The 18,437-nt window shown below is 34.4% G+C and overlaps 3 protein-coding genes and 1 long non-coding RNA gene across 7 annotated transcripts; all 4 read left to right on the plus strand.

Annotated features, from left to right (window-relative positions):
* The first annotated feature begins 150 nt into the window (after positions 1-150).
* On the plus strand, positions 151-9,679 carry LOC143885711 (replication protein A 70 kDa DNA-binding subunit B-like). 3 transcript variants are annotated; one of them, XM_077389827.1, is made up of 12 exons: positions 151-285; positions 6,387-6,543; positions 6,658-6,922; positions 7,011-7,107; positions 7,197-7,321; positions 7,402-7,480; positions 7,561-7,705; positions 7,791-7,948; positions 8,099-8,219; positions 9,086-9,138; positions 9,230-9,364; positions 9,490-9,679. In XM_077389827.1, the coding sequence occupies exons 2-11, from the start codon at positions 6,388-6,390 to the stop codon at positions 9,276-9,278; spliced, it is 1,248 nt and encodes a 415-aa protein (XP_077245942.1). In that variant the 5' UTR covers positions 151-285; position 6,387; the 3' UTR covers positions 9,279-9,364; positions 9,490-9,679. The 3 variants fall into 3 exon arrangements, with proteins under 3 accessions (XP_077245942.1, XP_077245943.1, XP_077245941.1); XM_077389828.1 differs by lacking the exon at positions 151-285 and adding an exon at positions 1,176-1,213; XM_077389826.1 differs by lacking the exon at positions 151-285 and adding an exon at positions 6,013-6,289.
* On the plus strand, positions 2,233-5,841 carry LOC143885695 (uncharacterized). Its single transcript, XM_077389825.1, has 2 exons — positions 2,233-3,240; positions 3,379-5,841. The coding sequence occupies exons 1-2, from the start codon at positions 2,247-2,249 to the stop codon at positions 4,506-4,508; spliced, it is 2,124 nt and encodes a 707-aa protein (XP_077245940.1). The 5' UTR covers positions 2,233-2,246; the 3' UTR covers positions 4,509-5,841.
* On the plus strand, positions 4,724-6,090 carry LOC143892400 (uncharacterized). Its single transcript, XM_077396998.1, has 2 exons — positions 4,724-5,975; positions 6,065-6,090. The coding sequence occupies exons 1-2, from the start codon at positions 4,724-4,726 to the stop codon at positions 6,088-6,090; spliced, it is 1,278 nt and encodes a 425-aa protein (XP_077253113.1).
* A 770-nt stretch (positions 9,680-10,449) lies between the features above and the next one.
* LOC143885747 (uncharacterized) lies at positions 10,450-17,119 on the plus strand. Of its 2 annotated transcripts, XR_013253577.1 has the most exons (8): positions 10,450-10,545; positions 12,544-12,611; positions 13,677-13,768; positions 14,311-14,403; positions 15,770-15,879; positions 16,490-16,679; positions 16,767-16,826; positions 16,997-17,119. It is a non-coding gene; the product is annotated as an uncharacterized LOC143885747 (long non-coding RNA). The 2 variants fall into 2 exon arrangements; XR_013253576.1 differs by lacking the exons at positions 10,450-10,545; positions 12,544-12,611 and having other exon boundaries at positions 13,266-13,768.
* The last annotated feature ends 1,318 nt before the right edge of the window (positions 17,120-18,437 follow it).

Consider the following 18,437-nt stretch of genomic DNA (forward strand, 5'->3'; position numbering starts at 1 on the left):
TCCCTCAGCCTATTTTTCCCTGCTTCTTTCCGGTTGAACCCTCGAACAATTGGGATTTTTCCTCTTTCTCCACGTGTCCCAGCCATCCCAATTCCTCCCTCAGAGATATTTCTCTTTCGTCTTCTCCTGCAGATATTTTTAAAGAGAAGACTTCTCCTGCAGATATTTTTAAAGAGACGAGCTTTATCTGTTTTGTTTGCTAATATCTCTTTCAAGGTATCTGTTTTGTTTGCTAATATCTCTTTCAAGGTAGCAAGAAAAGGGTGCCATTTGAACGATTTCAAGGTAAAACGTAACGTTCCTATATTTTTCTTGAGATTTCAGATTATCCTCTTCTTTCTTCCTATTTATTTTTTTACTCCAAATCAGGGTTCTATTTGTTTTGGGCATTTCTTCTGTTGGATTATTTTTGTTTTTTTTTGCATAGTCAAGGTGGGGTTTTATGTTTATGAAGCTATTAGCAGGGTGGCTTTTGAAACTGCGAAATCGTTTTGGGGATTTCTTCTGTTGGATTCTTTTTGTTTTTTTTGCATAGTCAAGGTGGGGTTTTATTTCTTCTGTTGAATTCTTTTTTTTTTTTTTTTGCATAGTCAAGGTGGGGTTTTATTTCTTCTGTTGAATTCTTTTTGTTTTTTTTGCATAGTCAAGGTGGGGTTTTATGTTTATGAAGCTATTAGCAGGGTGGCTTTTGAAACAGCAGGGTGGCTTTTGAAACTGGGAAATCGTTTTGGGGATTTCTCCTGTTGGATTTTTTTGACTTTTTTCCCGTAATTGTCATATATTACTACATGTTCTTCGTATTTTTTTTGTAATTTAAAAACTTTGTAACCATTTCTAGGTAATTTTTCATTGAAAACTTTATAACTTTAGCTTATTTACTTTTTTGTGTAATGATTACTTTTTTTCTTGGTTTGCTAGCAACATTTGCCACGCATCTTTGCACCTAGGTTGGCTTTTATGTGTGATGATTACTTCTTTCTTCATTTGCTAGCAACATTTGCCATTTCTTATGCTCTTGATTTTTCATTTCTTGATACTTCTTTCACACTTTAATGGATATTGATTATGCTCTTGATTATGCTCAATAGTGTCTCACCTTTCAAAGCATATCATGGATATTGATTTCATACTTTTTTCAAAACAGATTGTTATATTGAGGCATATTGTTACTGCTTCATAATCGCCTTCACAATGGACACACACGGTAGTGCACGTGAGTATATTTAGACTCCATAGGTGTAATGTATATTATCTTTACTTTACTTATTTTTACATGAAAATTTAAGTATCTACTATTATAGATATTGCACGGAAAAAATACGTTACGAAAATGGCTCACCAACGTAGAATTAGATATTTGCGTATGAAGAGACTCAATATTGCATCAACATATGAAGCTATCAGTACCCACGTGTCGACTGATTTGGCCTCCTCCATTGATATTAATATTCGACCATTTCCGCAACATATTATTCCACCAATCAGACTACGATCTTATCCCGACAGTTAGGCTGTGCTTGATTATGAGATTCATTCTCACTTATACTTACAAATTAAATATCTTTGGTAACATGTTTCGATATATAATTTACAGATATTCCTGCACAACGTACACATGATATCGATCACTTCATGGGGTTCAATTTTTTCCCCTCGAATGACATTCATATTGAGTCGTCAGAAAGGGATTCGTTGCCACAAGAAACTTTACGAATCGGCATACGTCAAAATTTTCATCAAGGTTAGCATTTGGCCAAGTCTGATGTTCATTAATTAAGGGTTAAATATGTTGCATATATGTCTTAATTGCACTTTTCCCAGGCTCTACATCGAATACTGCACAGAGGGAATTTCGAGAATATAACGGATTTACAGAAACTTGGGATTTCAGCCCTCCAAATACGGGATGCCAATTCTGTGGAGCATTAATGTGGAATCAAGAAAGATCTTCTAAGCCCGGCCCTGTCCCAAGATTTTTCATGTGTTGTCAAGATAGCAAAATTCAGTTGCCGTTGCTTGGTGAGGCACCAAATTACTTGCAAGACTTGCATAGAGGAATATATGATAACAATCGTACATGTTTTAGGGAGCTTATCCGTGCTTATAATTCGATGTATAGCTTCACTTCCATAGGTGGTATGATTGATCACAATATTGTTGATGGTCGTAGTCCGTACTCTTTTAGGATTTCAGGTTCTAACTACCACAAGATTGGGTCATTGTTACCAAATCCTAATTGCAAACCAATGTTTGCACAGCTATATGTGTGCGTGACAGGCGATGAGGCCAAAAATAGGATGGATGCTGTTCACATTAACAATGGTCGGTTTACCATTAACGAGGATGTCGTTGCTGGTTTAAGACAAATGCTTGACACTACCAATCCATATGTACAAACTTTTAGATATGGGAGGGATTTCTTGGCTAATAGTGCCGCTGTTGACCTGCGTATTCGAATCATAGAACAGAGATCACGAGATGCTAGGCAATATAATCTACCTACTGCGTCAGAAGTCGCTGCACTAATGGTTGGTGATGGGTCTGAGATTGTTGAGCGTCGTGACATTATTCTTTGCACCAATGATGGATTTCTCCAAAGGATAAACGAGTGCCACCCCGCGTATATGCCTCTACAGTATCCTCTGTTATTTCCATATGGAGAGGATGGTTGGAGAATCAATATACCTATTAGATCAAATCCTAATTCTACCAGCCGTAAACGAGAGTTTGTTAGTATGCGAGAGTTTTATGCTTACCGGATTCAGTACCGACCTTTGGAAGGTAAGACACTTATGAGATCCGGCCGTTTATTCCAACAATTCGTGGTTGATGCTTATGCGGCAATTGAAGAACAAAGATTGTATTGGGTACGGACCAATCAGAAACAACTCCGTGCTAATGTCTATGAAGGTTTGCAGGATGCTGTAAGAAGTGGTGATCATAATGCTGCAAGCATTGGACAAAGGCTGGTTTTACCTTCATCCTTCACTGGAGGTCCAAGATACATGGCTCAAGCTTTCCAGGATGCAATGGCAATATGTCAATGGTATGGCCCTCCAGATTTGTTTATAACATTTACATGCAATGCAAAATGGGAAGAAATATATTCAGCACTACAGCTAATTCCCGGTCAGAGGGTTGAAGATAGACCTGACATTGTCGCGAGAGTATTCAATATAAAGAAAAAACAACTTATAAATGACCTTCGCAGCGAAAAGATATTTGGAACCGTTGTTGCAGGTGCTTCTTATCCTCATGCTCTTAAGCTTTTTCGAGTATCTATATTAAACTACCACATATATATTTACTGTTAGAATTTATATTCATTGTAGTCTTCTTGGTCACCAATTCGTGTCTTTCGACTTTTCCTACGAACAGACATACATGTTGTGGAATTTCAGAAGAGGGGATTGCCACATGCGCATATTTTGTTAACACTTGCAAATCAAGATAAGCTTCTCACCCCAGCTGACGTTGATAATTTCATTTCTGCTGAACTTCCTAATAAAGATACTGATCCTCAGGCTTTCCAAATAGTTTCAAAGACAATGATACATGGTCCTTGCGGAGAGGCCAATCCTTACTCGCCATGCTTCGTTGGTGGTGAATGCTCTAAGAAATATCCTAAGAATTTTAATACTGAGACAGTTATTGACATTAATGGATTTGCTAACTATCGTCGAAGGAATGATGGTCGAAATGCTACAGTTCGAAGACAGGAAATAGATAACCGATGGGTTGTCCCATACAATCGAGCCCTTTTGCTTAAGTACAATTCGCATATCAATGTTGAGTTGTGCGCTAGAACAAAGGTAATTAAGTATTTATTCAAATATCTTCATAAAGGGCCCGATCGAGTTACAATTGTTCTTGAGCCAAATTCTACATCAGCCATACAACCAACTGTCAACTTCCGTCATGATAAGGATGAGGTTAAGCAATACCTTGATTGCAGATACATATCAGCACCGGAGGCCTGTTGGAGAATTTTCGAATTTGATTTACAAGCACAACGTCCATCCGTTGAGCGTCTCCAATTTTACTTGCCGAATGAGCAGACTGTCATATTCTCTGATAGAGATGACCTCCCTACTGTCCTATCCAGGCCTGGTATATCTACTACTATGTTTACAGCATGGATGATGGCCAATAATGAATTTCATGATGCTCGATTGTTGAAATATGTTGAATTTCCAACTGCTTGGGTATGGAAAGCAGAAGAAAAAATATGGGACCGAAGGAAAAGGGGGAGGCGCATTGGTAGACTGTACTATGCATATCCATCATCAAGTGAACGATATTACTTGCGTATGCTTCTAAACATTGTACGTGGCCCTTTGAGTTTGAAGATATTCGGAGAATTAACGGCTTCCTTTGCCCAGACTTTAGATCTGCATGCAATTCTTTGGGTTTGTTGGAAGACGATAACGAGTGGCACGAAGCACTTCAAGAAGCTTCTATTTGGGCCTCACCACATCAACTCCGACATCTATTTGTATCAATTTTAACATCATCTCAAGTGACGAATCCATTGCAATTATGGAACAATCATTGGAGAGACTTATCAGATGACTTGCAGTTTAGAGCCCGAATCGCATTACACCATTCAACCTTATTATTACCCGAAGCTGTCTTGCGAAATGCTGCACTACAAGAGATAGAAATCATTCTTACTTCAGTCGGTAGAGGTCTTTCTGATTATCCTTCTATGCCGATACCTACGATGATAGAACATAGCATTCCAAATAAATATATTCGGGAAGAGTCAAACTTTGATCACACAACAGCAGATCTTGAATTCCATCATCTACATGCCAGCCTAAATTCGGAGCAATTATTGATATTTAACACTATCATCAACTCATGTGTCAATAAGCAAGGCGGCTTTTATTTTGTATATGGTAGTGGTGGTACTGGAAAGACCTACTTATGGAAGACTTTGATTAATAAATTACGAAGTGATGGAAGATTAGTGTTGAGTATTGCATCATCTGGTATTGCTGCATTGTTACTACCAGGCGGTCGTACTGCTCATTCACGCTTCAAAATTCCACTCGATGTATTTGAAACTACTGCATGCACGATTACACATCAATCAGAGTTGGCAGACTTGATAAGAAAAGCTGAACTTATTATATGGGATGAGGCGGCAATGATGCATCGGTACGCCATTGAAGCAGTTGATCGCACATTGAGGGATTTATTAACGACCCCTTCTTTTGATGCACGACCTAAAGTTTTTGGGAGGAAAACTACTGTTCTTGGAGGTGATTTTAGACAAGTACTTCCTGTTATCCCTAGAGGAAGACGAGAGGCTACTGTTGCTGCTTGCTTGCAAAAATCATATTTATGGAAGCAGTGTCAGCTACTGCATCTAACAACAAATATGCATGTATTCCAACAGGGATTATCTTCTATAGAACGTAATGAGGTCTCTGAATTTGCACAATGGCTTCTTGATATTGGAAACGGAACATTGCCTGCAATTTCAATTCATAATCATATGGAAGCTGACTGGATAAAAATTCCAAATGATATGCTAATACTTGATAACGATACTGGAGTGGGCCAATTAATATCAGAGATCTACCCAAATTTAACATCTAATTTGGACAATGATACTTACCTTGAACAGAGAGCTATTTTAGCCCCGAAGAATGATGATGTAGATTACATTAATACTATAATGTCAAAGATCTTGCCCGTTAGCAGTAGAACGTACTTAAGTGCTGATGCTGCTGTTAACAAAGATACTCATTCCTCATCTACTGATTTCATGACTACACCTGAGTATCTACATTCCTTAAATTTTCCAGGAATTCCTAAGCATTCTTTGGAGTTAAAGGTCGGTCTTCCTGTGATGTTGTTGCGTAACCTAAATGCTTCTATCGGCCTTTGCAACGGAACACGATTGGTTGTAGTTAGCCTAGAGCGACAGACTATTCGCACAAGGATTATTACAGGAGCTAACAAAGGTGACATCCACTGCATTCCAAGAATTGTATTGTCCACATCCCCTCGTGATTTTCCTTTCATATTCAAAAGGAGACAATTTCCTTTGAAGGTTGCTTTTGCAATGACGATAAATAAAAGCCAAGGTCAGACTTTGTCAATGGTTGGGATATACCTACCAAAGCCTGTTTTTAGTCATGGACAACTTTATGTTGCTTTATCACGTGTCACTTTTCGATCCGGTGTACGATTGTTACTTGGCAATAAAGAACATCCTAGGCGAGGATACACGCGAAATGTTGTTTTCAAGGAAGTTTTACAGTGGCTTTAATATATGGTATACATATTTCTCTTAATCTATCCATTCTTATAAACTTGCTTCGCAAGTTTGTATTTTTTTACCATATATAATTAATTGAATTTTTTCTTACCAGGATGGAAGGCCGTTCTTATCCACCATTCGCATTTATAAATCCTTCTCAGACCAAATGGAATATTAAGTGTCGTGTGAAGCATATCTACGACATTTACAATTTTGATAATCCTCACAGCAAGGGCCGTCTTGTGAAAATAGTTCTAACTGATGAAAGAGTGCGATCAATTTCCTCAACAATGAATGCTCGCTTTTTTATCTTCAATTATATATGTTTCCTTTATTCACTATTACTTCAATCTATAATTATCGTTATTTCTTTATTCTATCAGGAAGAGGAGATTCTGCTACTTCTTTTTGATGAAAATATTGAAAGATACAGAGGAATATTAAGTGAAGGTGGTGCTTACTGTATACACGATGTGGTTGTTAAACCTAACACTCAGCGTTGCCCAATCACCAATCATCAATACCATTTGCGACCAATGAGATTTACTACCGTTCTTCCATTTGATGGAGACATGATCCCCATCACTTGGAAATTCCCTTCCTTGAAAAGTTTGTGTCAAGCTACATCTTCAACAACTGACTTATGTGGTATGTATTATAATTTCATTCTTAAATATGTTTAAACAACATAAACTCTATACTCTTATTATATTTGACTTCTGTTGCTTTGTGGAAGATATTCTCGGCATTTTGGTTTACATCTCCAAAATTCATACCATTAAGACACAGAACAATTTCACTTTCAAGAAAGAGTTGGTCTTGATAGATGACAGGTAATTTTTTAAGCTTCCTTTATTCATATTATCATCTTACTATTTCATTCAAATTTACAATCTTAACCCAATTGCCTTATTCATACCAGTAATCATCCAGTTCTGTTGACCTTATGGGCTCTTAAGGCTCATTCCGTGACAGAGGACATGGTTCACCTACTCATATTCGATACCGTATTGATGGTGAAGGCCGTCAAAGTTGTTCAATATCAAGGTATATCTAGAATCGCTATTACATTTTCTTTTATTTTCCTTTCTAACATATCACAATATTCTAATAATAATCTCTTATAGGTGGGTCTTTATCAAGCACGGGATACACAACTACAACAATCAATCCAATCAATGTTGGTGCAGAAAGACTACTAGCTTGGTATCCAATTTTCACATTCCTTTAAAATTAAATACAATCCTTTTTCACATATATTTTAATTATAATTTTTTTCTACTTAGGTTGGAAGGAAATGCAACTGCTCGCTCATTACTTAAGAGAATACAATCATCTTCTTCACCATCAAGTGTCGCTTCTATCTTACCGCTAGCCAAAAGAGTTAACATCACTCAGTTTTATCAGCATTTGCAACGTGATGCATTAACGGTAACCCAAATAAACACATTCATTTCTAAGAAATATACAAATTCTTGAACGTTTTTTGGAACTAAGCTGCGGTCTAAAATTGTAGCCTACATATTATCGGATCACCGCAACATTAGCTCAAATTCGCATTGGTCAGTTGCATTGCTACAGTGCATGTGTGGCATGCAAACACAAATTCGTACCCTCAGATAATACAAACAAGTGTAGCTTTTGTGAGTATGGTTGCGATCCACCAATCTTGAGGTATGTTAAAAATTACTTACCCGGTTCAAATGTCATCTTACATACAGTCCATTTATACAAGGCTTTAGTACACACACACACACACACACATATATGTCTGTGTTATCATAAAATCGAATGTCTGCATTAACATTTTCACATATTATTCAGCTACACAATTAAGGCAGAGGTTGTCGATGAGACAGGAACCATGGATTTGAGATTATTTACTAATGAAGCAGAGCATGTATTGGGCCTCACAGCATTGGAGTTTAGAACACAGGTTATTGAGGTAAATTCTTATTATAATCTCCAATTATTTTATAATCAAATATTTTCCGACAAATGCATTTCTAATTCATTTACTAATTTCCCCACTTCCGTGTAATTTTTCTTAAGGGTGATGATATAAGCCGTTTCAATAGGATATTCTCTCCACGACTATGGAAAAAATATGTCTTTATTCTATCAAATTTGAAAGGGAAATTAATGATAACTGATACTTCAGACTTCATAGTGCATTCGATCATTGACGTAGATTACTCAGAAGAGAGTCATGCACTACTTCACTTAATTGATGGTATTCTCAATATAGTTAACATTTCATTAGTGCATAAGATTTTGTACGTACACATTACATGCAAATAGAATAATTTCACTTATTTTTAGCTTCAGCACTTGAAGTGGGAAATGATCACTCTCCAATTGAATCAGTCCTTGAATCAGTGACAATGCATTCCTCACTACCAAGTTCAAGCGCTCTTTCTCATGATGTACACTCTTCCTCATCAGTAATTGGAGTAGCCACTCATCAATCCCTAATTGACACAATCACAACACTTTCTTCAACAGCAAGTTCAATCACTCATTCGAAGAATGTGTTACAATCACAGGTCACAAACACAGAAGGTACCATTACACATATGTTAAAGTCAAATGCAATCGTACTTAAATCATATTGCTTACAATTTGCATTATTATTTATTTAGGGTAATAATAGTTTCACCCCCCCTGCATTACATGCACACTTCCCTCATAACCTGATTTCAAGTGAAAATATCATCTCCCTTTATTTATTTTAATTTCCAATTTTTCAACCCAATTCATATTTACTATTACATTTAACAATTCACATAATTAAATATTACATTGTTATAGGAGATGTTTTGTCCTCTGCGGAAGGGAGAGGCAAGCAAGATTCTCCATGCATGGTACTTAATTCACCAAACTTTCTTATCCTATATTGTTAGAAGTTATATCAATTCTCAATATTAAGGTCAATTACGTCTTCTTTTTTCAAAGGAACAAGTATCATATCAGTTCATACTCATGGAAAGAATTCAGCAGTTGAATCAACCATCGCAGAATCTTCAATACATGCCTCACAAAAAAGAACAAGAGATGATGAATTGCATTTAGGAAATGTTTCCGAAGAAGGTATAAACTTTAAGATTTTAATCCCTATGCACACCAGTTGAGTTTAAAACTTATCTGCTCCTATTCTTTAATATGGATATCAATTTCCGACATATACCAACACTCCATCTTTGTTTTATTTTCAGGATGAAGATGTCAGATCAAATGACTTCATTTTGGAAAAAAGTTACATAACTTTCCTATCACTTTAGAGTGGAAAATTATATAACTCGCCTTTTGGTTTGTAAAACATGTTAATATTACATGTAAATTCACTATGTATGAGTGCTTTTGAATACTATGTATATTTTAACTACAACTTTGTAAATAAAAGTTACCTCATGTCTGTATCTTCAGCTCATCTTAAACTATAGATGTAACTTATGTTAAATTCCCCACTTTCATATAATTTTTAAGGGAACCATGAACAACAGCTGAACCCAAACAGGTACTTATTAACTTTTTCCTCTATTTCATTATGTTTCTTTTCTTCCCTTTTTTTTTAACAACTCTATTGTATTTTATTTGCTTCCCATTTTCTTAATTTTCCAGGTTGCCAGAATATGGATTCCATAACCAAAGCTAATGAAAAGGCCAACAACATTTAACATTCTTGCTACATCCATGTACTCCTTCACTCTTGGCTGATATTTCGTTTTGGCTATTTATTTGAACCACGTGCATGTACACCTTCTATAGTATCAAACATTTAACATTCGTATGTGTCATGCATGTACACCTTACATGATCGCGCATGTGATCATGTAAGTGAGACTATAGAAGGCTGCAAATCATAGATCTATGGTAATATACTTTGAAAAGAGTCTTTACTAAACACACCACATTTTTATATAGAGATCAATTGTTGAATGAAGAACATGAAGCACCATGTTTTCCTATCTTTAGCAAGACATGGACATGTGACCTTAAACTACACAAAGGCTTACATAAATTCTATAAATTTTTGCCAATAAAACAGTCCATATCCGTTTCAAGTAAAATTTCATAATTCTAATTTAAATGCAATTGGAATATTTTTTCAATCTTTTTCCTCTTACCACCAAAAACGGCTATAATTCAATGCTTTTCTTCAGGTATGCTAATGATGAAGATCGGCTTCCATTTCCTACTCAATCTCGATTCTTCTACCTCAAATAGCTTTCCACCTCCAATTTCAGGCTTGAAAATCCCTCTCAATCGAGGTACGAAAATCCGTGATTCGAGGGTTCAGATTTAAAATTTCATGAAATTTCAAGTTTTGAAAGTTTTTTTGCTATTTTTTTCGCATCTGTGTGTCTACTGTAGAAAATTCAATTTATATACTCATTTTGAGGAAAGCCAGAAATTTCTGATTGATAGTTCTAAGGTTCTTGCTCTCTCTTCCTAATATTTTTTTATTGATTTATTTTTCCTAATATGAACTGATTTTTAGGTCTCTCACACTATGTGTTGGATCATCTTATATAATGTTTCTTAATTGGCAAATTCAAACTTCGGTATCGAGATGAGATCAAAATCTTTATACCAAGCGCATAAAAATACAAAAGCTTGAAAACAATATCAAGCAATAAATAAGATTTTCAAGCATGCAACACCACAACTAAAATCCCAAATACTATTTTCTAAGTAAACTCTATTTTCTAAATTAAAGTTGTGGAAAAATCACTTGCATTTGTCTTTGACAGCTTCACCACTCCTTTGCAAAGAATGAACTATGAAGACTAACTATCAAGTATTCCATCTTAGATAGACTTATTGTATACACTCCATTTTGTCTGGGCCCGCTAGATTGAAAGATCAAAATCTGGATCTTTCTTGGTAAAATTCAAGTTTTTTTCTTTCTATTTTAAGTTTTATATTCTTTTTCTACAGGTAATACATTAAGTTTTTATAATGTTGTCCTATTTTTTTCTTCCTATTTCTTTATTTTTAATTTTTTCCTATTATTCTCTTCCTTCATTTTGCTTAGTTGTTTTGACTATTGCCTCAAAACTACTCCACTCACACATTTCATTATTCTCTTTTGACTAATCCGGGTAACACATCCACTTTTTTGTATTGTTTTCTAATTTTCTTTTCTCTTCCTATTTCCTTTTTTTTCCCAATTATCCTCTTTTTTTCCTTTTGGCTTCTTGAAGTTGATTTTACTGTTGCCTTCTTATTTGTATTTCTGTTTGTTTAAATATACCAATAGAAGAGGTTTTTGAGAATTTGTGCTTTCCAAACGTATATATTCAATAGAATCGAGATTTCAAGAAATCAAAATGCATTTTTTTCTCTTTCTTTTCCTAATTTCAGGTTTTCTTCTAATAACTCCAAGATAGAAACTGCCTTTTCACCATTAATTCCATTTAGAACCTTTCCAATAATACTTCCCAAACCTGATTCCCTTCCAATTCCATATTCCCTTTCCTACTTCTAAATGAATTCTTATGCACTGCATGCCTTCAAGTTTGGCTACAATAGTAAACCCATTTGGGATTCATGGCCTGATGGGAAGCCGGTTTTCTCATTCTCTTCTTTTCTTTTGTTTTTTTCCAGTACAATTCCATTCTTCCACTATTTCTTTCCAAAAGGGTCTCAGAAGGGCCTTTTTCTTTTGTCTAACTGCAATTTGGTTTTGTTGCAGATGAATAGCAATTAGTCTACTCAGATGCTCAATTTTCATGAATGGCAAATGAATAAAACCACCCCTTATATGGTAGATATCCATGTTTAATGCTACTAATTTAATTCATATTTCTATCTATATCGTAGATATCCATGTCTTATATTAGAGGGAAAATAGTTTTGATAAAAAAAAATCTATGACTTTTGTTGTGTTCTGTTAGTGTCAGATGTTTTATCAATTTGATCTCACAATTGTGAAGTTAACACCTTCCATGCTCATTTATTGTTTTAAGATTTTTGTGTGTGAACTTTTGGAATAACATCACCAGAAATTGCTCATGGTCATGCCCTATTCTCTAAAAATCCACCAACGAAAGTGTTCTCTATCAATTTTTCTTTTGCTATATTGCAGGTTTTGCTCGAAACTATTTGAACCAATTACACATCAAATAAAAATAAAGTATTTGAATGAGTTGTATGTTGTCCATATTCTGAAATACATTTGGGTTTTTTTAGGATTTTGTTATGGAAGCTATATGGGTTGATTATTTTGATTGTGTCGGCTTATGCTGGGCTTTGTTTGTTTTCAGTTTTGGAAACGGATTGTTGTACATATCTCCAACCGTAGCCGCGCCTAAAAACAACTCTATTATCAATGGTAATATAGTTTTTCCTATATTTATTCTTCCGAATGTATCTACTTCTTTTCTTTTTTTAAAATGGCTATCTTCTATTTCCTTTTTCAAAGAATTTTCTTCAATGGAAGGACTGCATAATTAGATATAGCCTAAATTGAAATAATAGAAGATGTTCTTAACTCCCTTGGAGGCAATTGGTAATTAACCTTGCTTCGTCTTATTCCCATTCTAAGGAATAAATAGAGAGCTTCTTATTTTAAAAGTCTTAATGTTGAAATATCTTTTGATTGCATGCCTTTTGTTTGCACTTTGCAATGTTTTTTTTTGTATTTGGTATTGATTAATTCATGCTATACTGATGCTTTCCAAATCCATTGGTTAGATTAAAGGAAGATTTTACTCTTTTTATGACCTCTCTATACTATCTATTAGAGTATATAGCACAGCTTACATTCAATTGAATTTTGCTGGAATTGGGAAAACGGTGGCTGCAACTGCTCCTCTGGATAACGGCTCTGTTTTTTCTGGGACAACAAAAACAAATATGGCAGATTGAGATATATGTAATATTTGTTTATGTTTTAGTAGCATTGGAATTTTCCTTTTGATTAACTATAAGCCGTATAACAATGTTTTCTCTTTTCGTCTTCTGCACAACACATAGATTAGGGTTTTTCTCCATCTTCTTCTCATGTAAATAAATAAGGGCTTTCTACATCTTCATTTTTTTTTCTGAAGCACATCTAGAAATAGATTAATCTTCCGAGGCTTTCTCTGAACCAGCTATATAGGGATTTTGTTCCTCTTTTACTCTTTCCTTTCCACAAAATTGATTTGACAAATTAGTTCTTTTCTGAGAAATTTTTTTTTCCTGCTCATAGTGCTTAATTAAATATGAGATTATACATATTTTGATTAAGAATGTTTTGGAATGAAATGTGCATTCTTGAATAATACGATTTACTCTATTTTCTAGGAGAGTATGTTCTCTGTTAAGATTCAACATATTATGCTCTCAACCATATGCTTTATGTTCTCTATATAATTGTCATTGATATAGGAAGATTAACAACAACCTCTTGCAGATTATTTTGGTGTAGGAAAACTAACAGCAAAAGGTGATTTCTGCATAAAAGGAAAGCTCCCCTTCAAAGTAGTATTCTTATGATAGCTCAAGGTATTTGACCCTAAAACCATTTTATCCATTAGTGATCTTATTTTGTCCATAATATCACTCAGTGGGGTATCATGTTCACAATAGCTTTATATAGGCACTTAGGGAGTTCTTTCCTTGCATCTTCTAATTAGAGTTCTATTCTGCTCTACCTATTTAATCCTTATAAAATTCTTGCCCTTACATGAAACTGATATTGGTTCTTTAGGCTTTGTTTTGTTAATCTTTTGGCGTAAAGTTTTTTTCCTGTTTCTTATTATTTTGGAGGATTTGAAAACTGATATTAGTTGGTGCGGATGATCTTTTATTTAGATTCTTTTCCCTGTGTATGTTGGGCTATTGTTGTAGTTGGTTTTTTTATGTATTTCGTTATGAAATTATACATAGTTCTTTATTAGCTATTGGTTTTTTATGAGTTTTTTTTCTTTATGAAATTATACATAGTTCTTTATTAGCAGTTGGTTTTTTTATAAGTTTTTTTTTCTTTATGAAATTATACATATTTCTTTACGAGTTTCATTTGTTTTTTTGGATGTGAGCTGCAGGCGAGTAGGATACATCATTTTTAAGGTGGAGGTTGTGTTGGGATTCATGGGTTTGATGACTTTGATCTCTCTGGTAGTTTATCATGGAGGCTGGTATGTGCTTCTGATTACCCATGCATTTAGGATTTCTGGACTGTAGTCAGTTTCTCTCCTTGCTACCAACACTTTGATGCCTTTAAGTTATACATACTTTACTCAAGTAATTAATTTGAGGAATATTTTCATTTTTGATATATAGTAAGGCAATTTATGTTTTGTTTGTATTTCAAATGTGAATTCTTTTATTCTGGATAGGGTAGCTGAAGTAGACTGGATCTACATCACTTTGGCCCTGATTATTTAACTAAGGCCCTGTTTGTTTTGGTTTTTGAGTACCGGTTGTATTTCCATCACTGATTATTGGACTCAAAATTAAGTTCAACTTTAACCCCATTAATCAGTTTTGGACTCTCAATCGGTTCTCAAAAACGAAACAAATGGAGCCTAATTGTAATTCGAGTCAAATGATCTCTTTTGGGCTCACATTCTATCCTCAAAATCTAAATCAAACAGTGTCTAAAATGCATGGAACTTTTGGGATTGCTTTCTCTCTCTAAATCATGCCTTCCTTAATGCCTTCTGCTTGCATTTGATACATGAGTTTTAAAGCCTCTTTTCAGAACCCATTCCTTGCATACCCTGTATCTCTTTGTTAAGATATTTGATATTTCTACTTGCCTTCAAAGATCTCATTTATGGCATTGCTTCTTTTTTTTTTCAGATTGTCACTGCCTTCAATGTAGTGGACCACAGGAGACAGCAATTTTATGGTCAATATGAAAAACTTAAAGAGTGATAATCACAATAGTCAATATACTCATTTTCTGTTCTTTGAATGGATTTGTGCATATGACTACTGACTACAGAAAGAACAACACTCATCACTCGCATCATAAAAATTTCCGCGTTAAATTTTTTTTTTTCAAATGGTAAAGATATTAAGACAAATTACAAAAATCAGCGTTTAATTAGTATTTGGAAGTATGTTTGATTTTAGATTTAACATGGGAAATGAGTGGAACACAACAAATGCAAGTACCTGCATTTACTTCCAATTTAGGGCATTACTAATACTGTTTTTTTAGTGTCAACAGGTTCAGTTTTATATCATTTTTAAAACTCACCTCTTCATTTGACAGTATATTCAAACTACATCTTAATGGAGGGTAAACGCATTAACTTCATTTTTTTGTTATCTTTTCTAGGCATCCAAAGCACTTTTATTTTACAAAGCACACCATATTCCCAGCCTGAATACATTGAAGTTTACATCTTTTGAAGAACTTCGTATCCCTGCTATATCGTCCATATATCTATAATCTTACTAAATTGCAAATATTCCAGGATCTTATTTATTAATAAGACTTTTTTTAATTTCTCTCATATATATGTATGATTTATTTTTGTTTATGCATCTCAGGATCACATATTTGCGATCATTTCTTCATCTTCTCAATTTAACTAAAGTTAAGGGCCTTCATTTAAGGTCTTGCAAGGACAAGAAGATGTAGGCTGCAACAGTAGAGGAAGGTAAATATTCCCCATTTTCTTTTATCTTCTTCCAATTTTCTTTGTTTCTATTTTCATTTCTTAACAACAAAACACCCATTTGGAAAAAAATTGGATTTTTGGGGCCGGTTGATTGGCCTTTGATCACTTTATTTCTCAATTTTAGCGAAGTCCTGATTACTAGGGTACTTGTGTCTGATTTCAAAACATTTATGCTGCTTTCTTGGGATCTTTTCATTGATTTTAGATCAAAGGGATCTTCAGATCCCAATATCTCAGCTGAGATTGAGGTCGGGATTTTGTGTTCTCTCTATTTCATAATTAGTTTTACACTTTTTCTTCACATTTTATATTTATTCCTCTAATTTTCAATGTTTAATATGGCTTTGTGGATTTTTTGAAATTTATGGTTTTGGTTCCTTATATATGCTATAGGAGACAAAATTCTCACCACCTATGGAGCCTAACCAGCATCAAGAATGCCAAAAATATCCACAAATGTCCACTTGGATGAAACTGTGGAAGATTGTTTAAAGCATAGATTGTTTTCTTCTTTGTCTCCAAATTGGTTTTATTGGTTTCTCTTCAATTGGATGCAATTGTTTCAACTTGGGATGGTACTGGTTTGTAGTTGGAGCACATCGAAGTATCTCGAGGAAGGGGTTTGAAGCTAGAGCCCACCAGGCGTTCATTTAGTATAACGTATCCATTGCACCTGCAAATGAGAGATTGAAAGAAAGTGATCTTAATAAACAATTTAAGGGCAATGATGTTTGATCTATATATGAAACATCATTAGTTGAACTCATATGATGCCTACGGTATGTTTTGTTCATTTCTTTTAGGTGGACTTAATGAAAAGATATCTATTCTGGATATATGATGCTTTATGTCTTTTTTATTTTCAGGTTGATAGTAGTTTAGGAAGCTTTCCTATCCGAATTCCCTTTTTCAACGGTTCACTGAAGGTATGTCTTTTAAAAGTTTATACATTCTTATTTATTGCTTCATCTTCTTGATACATTATGAAAGACTTCAAGTTGTCACCTCAACATGCAATGACCTTTAACTGTTTCCCATGGATATTACTTATTTGACTTATTAGAACAAGCTAATACGTCCTTATTTATTCTTTCAGGTTCTTCACATAATTACAACAACCCGTAAATTCTTTAAAACATCTTCAAATTCATGTTTAAATAGATGTGTGTCTAAATCAAGTATTGTTCGATCCTTTAAGAACCAATCAATGTCAAAAATTACAACCAATCAATGTCAAGGATTACAACCAACCAATGTCAACTATTGCTTCATTTTTTCTATTTTACAATGTTTAAATAAATATGCATATGATCATTTATTTAATTTCTCTAATGCATATAGTTTTAATGCTGCTTCTAATTAGTCACTATCTTTTCTTCGATGCCCCGTGCATCGCACGGCGGGTCTTTACTAGTATATATATATAGTAGAAGAGAAAATAAGAGAATTTTTTGTGGAATTCTACATCACTTTTTTGACTTTTTTAAACAAAGGCACCCATTCAACACACATATTTTCAATCCTACCCCCTCCTTTATGTTTTTTAACAAAGGCACCCATTAAAGCCACAGAATTGCAATCCTACCCCCGTCTTTTATGCTTTTTTAATAAAAAAATCTATGGGGTCATCTTAACCATCCGATTTAAGAGGAACAACACATTATGGAAACCTCTAAAAGATTGGAAGGCTAGGATCAGCCTATGGAAATGATTTTTGGGGCACAACCTATTTATGTTGTGTTCCATCACATGGACGGTTTGGATCAACTTGTGATGGTCCATACAGTTCTTTGTCGGCTCGTGCATCGCACGGGGTTTTTTACTAGTGTATATATATATATATCCAAAATGATAACACCACCAAATTATTGAAAGAAATTTAATTTGTTGCAATAAATATTTATAATTTTTTACTGATGATATTTGACATCTTTTGTTGTCATCTTTAAATATTTTAGGACAACCACATTTTTCTTATTTTCTTTCATAAGATATTCTCTTTCATTTTTATTACCATGTTAAAGAGGGTGAGCCTTGGCGCAACAGTAAGGTTGCTCCATTGTGACCTGGTGGTCATGGGTACGAGTCATGAAAGCCTCTTTGCAAAACAGGGTAAGGCTGCGTACTTCTAGCCCTCCCCAGACCCCGCAATGGCTGGAGCCTCATGCACGGGGCACCCCTTTTTTTATTACTATATTAAATTTTACTAAATAGATACTTTATGAATGGACTTTAATAATTGTTTTTTCAATTAATCTATAAATTGGGTTACATACCACACTGCTTAACCTAAATGTTAAATTCTATGTATTATTAAAACATTTTTTATTTTTTATTTTCTATGAGAGTTTCGTAACAATATCTATTTTTAAAGTATCCCAATAGTTATTGGAGCTGAAGAATTTTCGACAATAATATTCCTCGCATAAGTTTAGATTGGGCGTAAGTTTATGGGGAATAAAGTCGTCTTTCGTGGAAATGTAACCTTCTAGGCTTTTTCTCATATAGTTCTTTTTATAGAACACTAGAGGTGGATC

This window comes from Tasmannia lanceolata, unplaced genomic scaffold (assembly GCF_043159265.1).
Source record: "Tasmannia lanceolata isolate RefF3 unplaced genomic scaffold, GAP_Taslan_0.1 ptg000002l, whole genome shotgun sequence".
NCBI lineage: Eukaryota > Viridiplantae > Streptophyta > Magnoliopsida > Canellales > Winteraceae > Tasmannia > Tasmannia lanceolata.